Source organism: Vanessa cardui, chromosome 3 (genome assembly GCF_905220365.1).
Source record: "Vanessa cardui chromosome 3, ilVanCard2.1, whole genome shotgun sequence".
NCBI lineage: Eukaryota > Metazoa > Arthropoda > Insecta > Lepidoptera > Nymphalidae > Vanessa > Vanessa cardui.
Genome location: NC_061125.1, coordinates 4,935,859 through 4,949,425, shown reverse-complemented (window position 1 = coordinate 4,949,425; position 13,567 = coordinate 4,935,859). Strand labels below are relative to the sequence as shown.

Here is a 13,567-nt window from a genome sequence, read left to right as displayed (position 1 = left end):
ATTAACGAAAACAATGGTTTAAATGAGTAAATAATTTATTGGATCATGTACAGTTGAGATGTTAAATTTAGGCCATATATATAAAAGTATTGATATCTTCATCATCACGACGCATGTACTTGTGCTCTATTAGCCACTCTAACTGTTCTTTAATCATCTTCTTTGAAGGCAGGAACATATTCTTGAGGATTTCAACAAGTTCGCTCTGTAATAAATCATGTGTTGAATTTTTGAACAGAACAATAGCAAAAAGTAGATGAACATACACAAGTGCAGAATTATGACGGCTAATGCTATAATCTGTTTAGGAAAATGTTGATAACTAAGAATGATCCATCCAATGTTTTGCAGCTTTAACAATAAAAATAACAACATATAAATTATGACACATGAATCAACCTCATCGGTTGACATGCACAGTAAGAGATGTGCATGAGATGGCATGTAAGACAATTTTAAGCATTTATTTGGTCAATGAAGCTCACTTGTATGTACTTGTATGTACCCTCCAACTTATTTCATGAAATTAACTGGAGTGAATATCATGATTATAAAATAAAATTGTGTAATTAATATTTAATTGTATCACCATGAAGCAACAATACCTAAGCACGTCACTGCATCAATCTTTGCTAATCAACCATTGTATTTTGAAATGAAGATAATTTGTCAAAATTATTTTTGATACTGACGTAAGGGAATAATCAGCAATTACTAATTATAACGAATTATGTAAAGCTATTTTAAATATTTCATTAATAAAGAAAGAGAAATTAAAATAATCCTAAAATTTATTTTTAAATTCTCTTCACATCTCTAACTCTGAGAAAGTCATGATTACAATTCTTAAATATTTAAAAAACCAATATATAAGTAAGTATAAATAAGTTATACTAACAGACCAAGCAAATACATACCTGAAGAGCTGTGTTTGTGATGCGTTTCCTCATCTTTAATATTTTTATTATTGCTTCTTGAGTTCTTAGAATTCTTAGCTGAACAATGGAGTGGTTATCTTCTATTTGAGACCGTTCTGTACTGAGTTGGAGCCTTCCAATTAAGTTTATTTTACCCCTCCTCTGTGGTTTACCATTTTTAATGAGAGCAAATTCTTGATTAACCCAAAATGTTGTATTTTCTGAAAAATCTTTTGGATTTTGCACAAGAGGCTTATAGCATAAAAGCTGCCTTTTGAGTTTAGGGAAAGCAACTAGTGACCAAAGGGTTCTTCTCAATTCTGGATCAGGTAATTCTGTAGCAAGTCTTAGATTTTCATATGTTACTTTTTCCATAGGTCTTTGATTCCAAGCAAATAAAACAGCCATTTGAAAAGTGGTCACATCCAAATCAAATCTGCCTACTGAGTTAGCAAATGTGATTGTACCATTACTCATATGGTGATACCATTGCAATTTTCTACCAGAGTGCTTCTTCTTATAAAATTCTTCTACTTCTGGAATATAGTCCTCTAACTCTAGGGGGAGACTCACAGTAACTCTTTCAGAACCTCTAGCCCAAGCACCCGCATTCAGAATTTTGATATTTATAGCATCATGTCTTGTAGTTTCACCTCTAAATTGTGTGTTCAGATCTTCACTTACTTTAATATCTTGGAACATACGAGCTAACTTATTAACATAATCAGCTGGCATACCAACTTCACGCAGCCACTCAACCATATCTTCTTCTTTTTCAGAATCTGCACTAGAATCTAATATCAACCTTCTAGTCAGGTGTGCTTTATGATACCGCATAAAGACATCTTTGTTTTCAATGTATTTTAAAACTAATAAAACATCTCTTAACCTAGATTCTATCTGTTCACTTGTTAATCTTTTACTCAATGGTGTCTTACGTAACAACATATCACAGTAGTTAGCCAGCAGCTCAGGACATTTGCTTTCTGGGGCAGTACCTTTGCTACCGCGTATTAAGGCTGATGATGGCAGTTCCAACTTAAAAACTGTAGTATCATTAACAACACACTTGTAGGCTTTATCCCTAGCTGTCAAAAACCTAGGATCATCCATAAAAGCATCCTTGGCTAAAGTACTAAATTTTTTAAACAGATCTAATAGACGCTCTACATATTTTTCAGAATCTGTTGTTATTATGTCAGCGGACGCAACCATGTCTGCTAATCCTGCAGACACAATATGAGCTTCCAAGTCTCTTAATATTGGAGTAACACCTTCTGGGACTCTATCAAGAAGTCGAAACATCAGCTGAAGTTTATCTGTCTCACCAGCTTTAATTAGGGGAGCACTTTCAGCAAGTAATGTAGGCAAATGTTCTCCAATAAGAACCTTTTCACAACATTGTGTGAGTGCTGCAACACTCCCACTCCCTGGTTCTAAATATCTATGTGCTCTTGCTTCCTCTTCTTTTAGTCGTTGATCTGCATATTTCATATATGATTGTACACCATTAGATAATAAATGCTCACTTGCTTTCAATTTATAAAACTCTTCCGTTGCTTGCATGTATGCAGCTTCAAAATTTTCTCTGTATATTTGTAGTTTATCAACTAAATTTGAACACAAATTAACTGAAAAGCAAAAGAAGTGTTATTTAATTGTGTTTTGGATTATAACATATTTTAGGTGCGTTTATTAACATTTAACTTACCATATGACTCTCTAACACCTATAACAAGCTGTGAGTCAAAGGATTCACCGTTGCGTTCTGCTTGTACCAGTTTCATAGCTGAATCCTGTAATCTTTGCTTGATTTCCATAAAAATACTTTGATTCCATGAGTCCAACATCAACTTTCGCACTAAACTATCTTCTATGTTGTTATTATTGTTCTTTTTTTGAGAATTCGATGCATTGGAACTCGTTACTTTACTTATATTATTAATGGAATTCTCTAACTGGCGAAAAGGAGTAGGTAAATAATTGCACTGAGTGAAAAATTTTCCCCATTCCGCAATATACGCCTTTAGAAGTGCCTGATCTTCACGTTGTGCTAGAACACGAGCTTGAGCCTGTTTAATATACATCATTATATCCTGCTGAAGCGCATCCCTTAGTTTATATGGGCCTCTGTCATCCCAAAGGCAAACTGAATGCACTGCTACGAAAAGATCTTGCCATTCTATTTGAGTTACCGGTTCCTGCTTAAGCAATTTTAAAACTATAGGACGCATGGATGGCCATTTATCTTCAAATGTTACTTGCCCCTTGTCCTAAAAAAGGATTAAGCTTAACTACTATTAACTTAAATAAAATTATTCTAAAATTTTGATTTAAATTAAATTACCCACCTTTAACATTTTTAACATGTCCTATTTAAAGTAACGCTTAATGATAAAACGAAAATTTCATTTACCATAATATTAAAAAGGGTACTGTTTTTACAACTTTTTCATTAAAATTTCTGCTTAGTGCTTACGACCCTTGGAAACTATGCTTTTGCGTCATCTGCCATATTGTTATTTGCTATGAATTCAGTGTTGCCAATTAAATAAAACAACGCAGAACTGCGCATAAAACACTATTAGTGCTACAATAGACCATCGACTCGTCTTAATAATATGTTTTTTTGCAATTAATGTATTATTTCAATACGAATAATCAACTGTTCACAATCAAAGAATATTAATGTGACTTTGTCTAATTATCAATTACTCAGTTCACCACTTATTTATTATACATTAATTCTGATAACTTGATTTAAAAATTAATTAAATGAACTGGCTTAGAAATCTTTAAAATTTATTAGATATATGTGATACAAAAAATGATTTCTTTATTGTCTTAAAATATGAAAATAAATTAAATAGTAACAAAAATCATTTTTATCTACTTTTAGTTTAATTTTAGTTTAGTTTTTAATACATATAATATTTTTACACTATACGGCACTTTTAAGATTCAAAAGATAGATAAAATTGTAAAAAAAATCATCGTATTGTTTGATCTACGAATGTAACAACAACATTACATCATTTTCAAACTTTCAAAATATAAAAGTACTTAAAAATAAATTGTAAATAGAGTTTATGTAGTAGAGTATATATAATAGAGTGAGGATAATATTGTTATTAAGAAAATAAACGACGAAAATCTTAATGTCCTCCATTTTTAAGGATATGTCCTACAAATCAATGATGTTTTTAAATGAAAGTGATTAAAACTCATATTTTTTGAGTGGCAACATAAGCCTAAGTCATTGAATTAGTTAAGTCATACAAATTACAAATAGTCATTTTTGTTTTGAATTTTAATATTTTGTTACAAGCAACCTATAAAGACCATTAAAAAATTCAACATAACCACGTAAGAAAGTCTAATTGAGAAAATAAAAGATTTGTTAAAAATTATTGATATTCAAAGACATTTATAATTTATTATGAGCACTTTCGGCGAAATAGTAGAACCTGTTAGTAGGACAACATGGGAGGATTGGGATGAAGTCTACACTGAGGAAAATATTACGACGTATTGTATTTTGCCATATTCGTTTGTTTCTTTTTTGTAATTATTTACCTTAATAAAAATTTAATGACTTTTTACAGAATACAATGGGAGCTGCCTATAGAAATTCCAAAAAAAATCGAAACACTTTTTATTCTTGAAGGGAAATTTTTATCAGACTATATCAAAGTGCAATCACGGGATCGTTTAAAATTGATTAATTCTAATATAGGCGTCAATTTACATTTATATCAATTAACATCCCTAGATAAATATATTTGTACCGTTAAAGATTACAATTTACTAAAAAGTAGTGAAATAATTGAATTATTAAAACCATTTATTTACATAAGTGAGGATGTTATAACAATTCAAACAAAACCTATAATGGAATATCAAACGGCAAGCCCTGGAATGCAGTCTTGGGTAATAAGAAAGTTAACAACCTCAATACCATCAAAAAAAACTTGGGATTTAAATTTTGCTAGGCTTGAACAACCTAATATTCTATCAGGAGTGGCTGCTGGAGGTAAATTTTTTTTTTATTTATTTAAAGCTGGTTAGGCTAGGCCAAGTAATATTCTTGTTTTTTAAAATGTATATTTGTTTCAGCTGTATGTTTACGAGAACATATTAATTTATCAGCGACTGCATTGGTTTGTTATATAGAGCATATTGAAGAATATCAAACAAATGAAATACACAAGCTACTTGAAAAGTTTGAAATAATTGATACCTGTTCAGCAAAATGCAATGGAATATTGAGTTCAAATTTATACATTTGATTAAAAGAGTTTTAAAATAATTCTACATTTTATTTGAATTCATAAACAATTTGATTATTCAAAAAATAACATTTACAGACATAAAAACTATGTAAAACAATATTATTATTAAAATATTAATTCACAAAATTAAGATCTTAACACAAAACAAAAACTTATAAAATGATATATACAGATAAGCACAGCCTATTGGATCGCAGAACAGTTTGCTTTATTCAGAATAAAATATTGATTAACATAATAGTAGTGTACCATAAGGGCCTGTAGGTGATGTACACTAAAGTATCATTGCTATGTAGGTATTGTCAATACTATACCATAAACAAAAATATACCAAATAAAACAATAATTATATCACTTAATATAACTTTTTAAAGTTAAACTTTACATGTGAAACAATTTCATCTTAAAAGTTATTTTTTTACATCATTTATACAAAATAGTATGTGTAGTAAAATATTCAATTTATATGAATTTTAAAATATTATATCTTTATGGACATTTAGTCTGTTCTAACAATTTTACCATGCTCTCAGTTTTAAGCCAAATCTTTGTATTAAAAATTCAAGAAGTAACAATAAAAATAGACTAGAAAGTTTATCTGACTCACTTTCTAAGTTAATAAACCCAGTAACACAATATAAAATATTCTCATATTATTAATATTATCAAAGATCACAATTTATTGTATAAAGAAATATGAAAACACCATTATAGATACACAGATGCTATAATTATGAAACTGCCATACATTAAATGTTGGCAAATTCTAATTTGAACTTCCAATTTAAAACTTATATAGAAGTAAAAATATTGTCTTACATTTAGAAATTAACTTATTTCATTTGTAACTTATCTTAATAAAAGACTAAATATAATATACTTTTTGATAATTTGGTATGTTATATATTAAATGTCATTCAGTTTTTAATAAATTATTGTTTATTACTACATTGTTGTTTCAACTGCATTGTATTAATTTGAATTTGGATGACTGAAGTGAAAAATATATAGTCAATAATCTTATTACCAATACCTATTTAAAGCACTAAATACACCTAAAGTAATATAACTAAATATACTATAAATGTTTGTATATATTATAAGTTATAGAGAAACCCTTAACATCATGAATTTCCAATATTATAATGTAAAATTGAAAAATGCATATATTTAATGTTTACATAGATAGATTTTTTAATCAAATTTTTACATATATTATAAAACTTCATAGTACATTAATATAAACAAAATATTTCTATTTTTACTTTGCTTTTTACCTTCAAAAATAATGACATTTTGTATGTGCTGAAAACACAATTGGGTTCTTTCCACTTTTCATTCAAAACGTTATGATATTTTTATGAAAAAGAAACTTACTTTTCATTAAGATCAGTAGTAGTATTGGTGTTCAAAAGCTTTCTATAAAAAAGCTATATATGTATAAACTTTTCAAAAGTTTTATTATCAGTAAAACATTGATCCTTGGAAATCAATGAGCAGTAAATATAATATTTATTAATTTTATTTAGTTTCTAGATATTATAAACTGTTTTGATGTTTGGAAATCATATTATATACAATGTTAAAAGGGACTGTATAGTTACTTAATCCAAATATATTTTATCACAGTAGGAACCAACCCAATTGTGACAGCGAAATAATTAATATAGAGTACTATATATTTCGAATATGAAAAAAACAGTACCTATAGTACTTAATTAACAATATTTTATAGAAACGCTAACTTCTAAAAATAATATTTATTTTGGTTAGTACATAATGATGAATAATATGTATTTAATAAATATATCTATTTTACAAATTCGTTAAATAGATTTATATATTATTGCAAATAGCCTAACTTTTCAGATGATATGTGTCCTAAATAATTAAAAACCTTCGAATAATAGAAAAAGATGAATATTTATCACATATTGTACATGTCTGGTCCATCAATTTGTACACATTTGAATCAGTTATTCAAAAGCCATTAAAATTCACTGTTTCAAATTTGTATAATATATGTAACGCGGTTTGGAGAAAATGGGCAGGGCCTCTTCCCAGAATATAACGATCTATAACAATAGACAAACCTAGGTAAATGAAAAACTATAGAGTGAGCTAAAATACATGAATATTTTAAAATACAACAAAGTTGTAAAACATGTGCATATAAACATATTAATATCAGTGACACTGAGATATTTCATTTGTTTATTCTTAACGATTGAAAGACAATTGACAAATTAGAAGATATTGAGCTTTTTAACATCTAAAGACAAAAGTAGATATTATTCCCAACTATTCATAAAGGTTTTATAGGCAGTTAGCCATGTAATTTTGTCATTTCTTTCCTAGGTTCAGGACACCTACAGCTCATAGATCATTTAATTAATATCAGACTTTACATTCAAGTTAAATAGTTGTAGTTCATGCTCGTATTGGTTTACGTGATACATTTAATGTGAATTGTTGCTATTATTTTTTACTTTAGCGACACTTATTCCCGTCCACTCGTTCGATCCTTCGAGACCATCGACATTATTAAAAACAACTTTATTGCATTATTGTTATTTGTTGGTTTAAGTATAAATTTATTTTTTGCAACAATTCTTCTTTTTAATCTATATTTATATTTTTTATTTACATACGAATGTTACTCACTTCGTTTTGTACTTTATTATTTATTATATTTTAACAACGAGTTTGAGAATAAATGTTGTTTAAAACAATCAAAACTTACCCACAACATTTCTTTTTCCTCAAAAAAATCGAAATCTATGATATTTGTACCTTTTTAATATCGTATCCGCTTTTGCAGTAATTGCTACAATAGTTTTAATTCAATCCAGAAATTAATTAAAACTGGTTGTATTAATATGTATTAAAGTTTGGTAAATTCAAGGCAAGAAGTAATGAATATTAATTATTAATTATATACAGTCAATAAATATGAAAATAGATTTACCTCCGAAGATAATTTGTGTAAAATAATAATCTAAATGAACTGTTACTTATAAATAATAAGTATAAAGATTTTTAATATTTAAAAAGATTTTTTTATGAAAAATATGGCAGAATTAATCTAACTCTTTCGTGGAAGTCCAGTGAAACATGAGATGCTATTATTGTAACTCTATAAAATATATTTATTGTTGCTGTAATAAATAGAACAAGCTATTGGAGATTCTTTATGAATATAAAATATTATATTTTATAAGTTCGTGTTCTATGTTCCACAGACTAAAAATATACTATCAATTTATACAACATTAATCTACATTATGAAAAATTATTATCATGTATATGGATAAAAAAATATTATTTCCTACGCGAGTTACTTTGCAGTCTGCCAGTTTGAGCACTAAAACTGTTGGATTAAAAAAATAAGTTCCTAATCAGGGCTGTACGAATTTATTTCACATCACTGGATCACAGTCGTATTTAATAAAAAAAAAGCAAACAACGAAAGATTAAGTCTGTACTGTAAGGTAAAAAAACTTTACTTGTCTTTAATAAGAAAAAATACATTTGATAGTAGGTACTATTGAAAAAAAAACTTGTATTAGGCAAAACAAGATAATGAGATTGGTTAATAAGTTGTAAAGGATTTCATTTCGTTTGTTAAGTTATATAAGAAGATTGGTGAAAAATAATTTAAATAACCTATTTATTTCATTTCATATAAATTCACACTGTATTACATCCAAATAGCTATACATGTAACTGAATATTGAAGGTACAAAAAAAAAACATATTTGACAGACAAGATTCGATAAAACGAGAAAAAAGATTTTAAATTAGACTTATGTATTTTAGCTCATACAAAAACCTTTGAGAGTCAAATATCAGAGGAGAAAAATCGTCTTTAGCTTTTGGTTTGGTCATTCAGCCGTTTGTACTGCACTTGTTTCAACTTCCAATTACTTCAACAACCACATAATGACTTGAACCAAGTGGATGTATATATATATATAAATGTGTTATGTTTTCGAAGAGAAAATAATTTGAAGTAACTATACATACATTTTTTTAATTTTATCCCAACAAGTAATAAACAAATTGAATCTGAGTAAAAACGCGATCATTTTTTTATATAAAAAAATATGAGAAGTAAGTATTGATTAGCCAATTATAGATTTGAGGGAGGTGAGGTTTTTTACTACACCATATATACATATAACCTAGTGCGCCAATAATAAAATTAACACAATAAAAAATGTACACCTAGATTTGAAGGAAGATGCTCAAAAAAGTAACTTCATAATATGATATATTACTTCAAGTATATTAAATATTACTAAGTAACCTTTTAGTAATCAGATGGCAAAATTATTGTTAAGAATACAATAAATTTTAATGATTTACTTACTGTTATTAAATTTAATTTTAATTATGATTATGACTTAATAATGGTTTGGGTAATATTTTAACCATTTAATAACCCTATTCTATAATGATAAGCAAACATAGTACTTGCATAATTTTGACAACACAACATAAAATATGTACTATAAACTAAACATATTATGAGAAATGAGAATTAATTCAATATTCATGTTAGTTGCCTTGTGATATCTCTAATTTCTACAGCTATTTTTATTTCATACAAAAATAAAATTGTCTTTGACAATTAAGCTTTTATATGACAGACATAAAACATTTCTCTAAATAACTTTGGAGGTACATAAAACAGCCTTTCGTTATAATATTCGTAAATCTGTACAATACCTTCATATGTCGTTTAAACCACCATTATTTTGTCCTGATTTAACATTGTCCAATATCATATTAACAAACTCTGAAGTTTTCCCAGCTATTTTCACCTCTGTAATAGGGATTAATAGTTTAATATAACATGATTACAGTATCATAAACATGTGTGCATAAGTTAAAATGTTTGTGCAAAAATTAATACATAATTTTATCATTAATCTTGACACTTGTAAAATAAATAATTTAAATGCCAAATTCTCACTTATCATTTACGAAACTAGTAGGTAATTTAATTATTAATTTAAATGGCACGAACTACTTAAATTTTGATCAATATTTTTATTGATCATTTGAGAATTTAAGGTCAAATTGCAATTTACTTTTACTCCTGCTTTAAGATTTGTCTATAAAATGTTATTATAAACAGGACACGAGGATGAAATAATGAAAAATATGTATACCTGTTGCTGTAGTAACTAGACCATTTATGTGTGATGACCAATCTACATTATTTTCTGGATTGGTTACCCTATTGCATACAATTTGCTTCATTTGATTGATTCCACTCAGTAACCGCCCTGAAAAATGATATTTACAATATTATAACTGTCCAACTATTTTAAGAAAAATTATTAAGTAAGCTTCATTAGTTAGTAGGCTTTTCGTTTTTTTTTTATTAAGTTTTAGTATTAATATTTTAATGCTCAAGTGAATGTTTTTGTGTATCTCTCTCTTATTTGATTGGGATGCTTGCACTTTTTATTTCCAGGTAGCATTACCGCACAAATATATATATTTTTTATTTTTATACTTGTTACAATTGATATAAAATTGGAAAAATATCTAACTGGGATAAGTAGAAGCCAAATAAAAAGTTAAAAACAAGATGTGGCTGCTTACGGTGTTCTTGTTGTAATCCATACAACTTTAATTTGTTTGCTTCGTGTTGTGCTTTTTTCTTTAACCTGCATGCTCTGGATGCTAGTTTGTTTTTTTCTTTCCTTGTTTTTGGTCTTACATTGAATGGCAATTCACTTACAGGAATCATATCATTAATTATTTTCCCCAATTTATCCAATTCTAAGCCAATCAGATACAGTTTTCTTGGATTTGGTGTTAAGTCATTCCCATCGCCTTTCCTTGCTTTTCCACTTAAAGATAAATTTACATTAAATTAGTCAGACATATATTTTTTAGTAAAAATAAAGATTTTAACAATAATTAAATTACCTATGTTTTATGCCTTTCACATTGCAATTTGGGCTGAATACAGGATCTGTAACCGAATTTAATACATGTGGGTCCTCCAACTTTTTCTTTAATATCAATCTTTGTCCTTTAGGTCCTTTAGCTTGTACATTGTACTGCCAAAAGTATTTCTCCTTTTTGGCTAGCCTAGCTTCCTTCCTTTCTGGACAGTCATCATTTGAATCTGCAATTAAGAAGCTTACATAAAGTTATAGTTTTATAAAATTAAATGTTATATTGATTTCATTACAAAATTAAGATATTTTCTAAGGAATAAAAAATATACATATAAATATATATAGTGAATAAGAAATTAGGGCATGATTTTTTTTTATTATAAGTATTTTACCATCAGAAGAGAGGTCCTCGTATCTGTCACTATCTTCATCTGATTCGACATCTCTATCATCTTCATCATCTTGTGAGAAATCACCAGTTCCTGGACTGAGTAGACCACCAGAAAGTGATGAAACTGAGCCAGCTTCTGCCAGGGAACTTGTAGATAGTAAATGCTTTCGCGGTTCTCTTCTCTGCCATATCTAGTAATTAATCATAATTTTATTAGTGGCCATATGTCATTAACTAAATCTTACTCAATTAAAGACAAATCACAGAAATAGAATGCCACCTCATTTTCTTGAAATTATTTTTTCCTTACATATCTCTATTTGCTATGATTTAGTATAATAATCTTCTAAAAAATAATGTCAATTTAGATATTATCTATCTATATGCAACTAAGCCTGATTATGTTAAAAGAAAAAATTAGGCATTACCTGTTCCATTGTCAAATGTGTAGGAGCAGAAGATGATAGTTGTGTTTGTTGTGCTTTTACACTAGGAGGAAAAGGTGGCAATACAGAAGATGCAGGTACTGATTGTCCCAAAGCAATTTCACCACTATAACCATCCATACGAAGCAGCAATTCTGGTAACTGGTTAATAGGTGGAACAAAACTTGATGAAGCTGAACTATGCTGGCTTGAAGGTGAAAAGGCAAGTTGGGCACGGCTATATGGACTACAGGGGCTCTCTGTGGCCATTATGTTGGTGTTCTGTAGTGTGTTTGAAATACGTTTTGAACCACTCATTGCACCACCAATTTGTATACAGTATCCATTTTCTTCTGGTAAGAGTAAATCATCAAAGTTCAAATCATCCAAGGAAGTATCTGGATTTGCATTTAACTCTGCCAGAGTAGGTCCCAATATTAAATCAGCTTTGTCTACTTGAAATATATCATCATCTTCCATTTTGAATGGTTCCATTTTTGAGGAATCGGCTTCAAATGACAGCTTATTATATGACAATGTAGGAACACTGTGGAAGGATCCAACTTGATTGTCTTGTAAACACAAGTCTATGTCTCCATTGAAATCTCCGAGCTCAGATCGCCTGTGTGGAATTGGTACTGATGCTGACATCGCGCCCAATTCGAAGGGCGACTCCTGTTTTATCTCTAAACTCGGTTCTAAAAGAAAGTCATGAGTGTAAATAGAATCCGACATTGCACGTGTTGTGTGAAGTGACCTTGACGTAGAATCGTCTCGTTGATAGACTAGCGCACGCTTACGTCTTTATCGATTTTAATTCACTGAGACCCACGTGTCGTTACTTACAATGTTTATTTATTTCACTGATTTACACAACACAATATTAAATGTACATTAATGTTGTTATATTATTAAATCGAATAGATTACATCCTTCCATTACATAATACAAGCACTAGCACAACAGCAAATAAATTTGTAAGCAATTGATTATTCACAATGACTTTCGATAGTAAATTTAGAGCAATCCTCTTATTTCACTCACATTTGCAATCCCTAAACCTGTTCTAAATTGTTTTTCCAAATACTAATAAACGATAAATCGATAATACAGGAAACTTAGACTGATAATATTTTTACACACAATAACAAAAACACGCAAGATACAAGTGAAGAAGTAAACAAAGATTTTATGATATTATTATTCAGCATATTCAAAGGTCATTAAACAGAAACAGCAATAGGAAAACATTGATAAAAGAACGAGATAGAATCAATTTGCTAAAAACAGGAAGATGAAGTGGGGGAGACGGGGTGTCATGGTATGTACTCTAGGGATGTGATTTATTGACAAAATATTGAATTGGAAAAAATATATTTATCATTGATTTTTAAGCTTTTATAAAAAATACATTCAGTAATTTTCATTGAAATTTTCTAACTATATCATAAAGAATAATCAAAAAACAGCAATAGTAACAGGTGTGAGTGTGAACAATTGAACGAATTGTAATACATATACTTCTAAAAATGAGGAAGATAAAGTTTTTGTAATATTTTCTAGACAGTAATTATTATTGAAAAAATATTTTAAAATGCTTATCATTATTTTTCATTAGTGT

The 13,567-nt window shown here is 28.5% G+C and overlaps 3 protein-coding genes across 3 annotated transcripts; 1 reads left to right on the top strand and 2 right to left on the bottom strand.

Moving 5' to 3' along the window:
• Positions 1 to 17: 17 nt before the first annotated feature.
• On the bottom strand, positions 18 to 3,469 carry LOC124543672 (cullin-5). The gene is made up of 4 exons (XM_047121933.1): positions 3,269 to 3,469; positions 2,629 to 3,190; positions 918 to 2,548; positions 18 to 205 (listed from the first exon to the last, which is right to left on the bottom strand). Exons 1-4 carry the CDS (start codon positions 3,284 to 3,286, stop codon positions 68 to 70), a joined length of 2,349 nt encoding a protein of 782 aa, XP_046977889.1. The 5' UTR covers positions 3,287 to 3,469; the 3' UTR covers positions 18 to 67.
• A 692-nt stretch (positions 3,470 to 4,161) lies between these two features.
• LOC124543488 lies at positions 4,162 to 5,226 on the top strand. The gene is made up of 3 exons (XM_047121702.1): positions 4,162 to 4,445; positions 4,523 to 4,950; positions 5,034 to 5,226. Exons 1-3 carry the CDS (start codon positions 4,357 to 4,359, stop codon positions 5,204 to 5,206), a joined length of 690 nt encoding a protein of 229 aa, XP_046977658.1. The 5' UTR covers positions 4,162 to 4,356; the 3' UTR covers positions 5,207 to 5,226.
• Positions 5,223 to 13,153, bottom strand: LOC124543487 (protein CREBRF homolog). Its single transcript, XM_047121701.1, has 7 exons — positions 11,950 to 13,153; positions 11,523 to 11,712; positions 11,156 to 11,357; positions 10,826 to 11,076; positions 10,387 to 10,503; positions 9,941 to 10,037; positions 5,223 to 7,284 (listed from the first exon to the last, which is right to left on the bottom strand). Exons 1-6 carry the CDS (start codon positions 12,679 to 12,681, stop codon positions 9,943 to 9,945), a joined length of 1,587 nt encoding a protein of 528 aa, XP_046977657.1. The 5' UTR covers positions 12,682 to 13,153; the 3' UTR covers positions 5,223 to 7,284; positions 9,941 to 9,942.
• Positions 13,154 to 13,567: the final 414 nt, after the last annotated feature.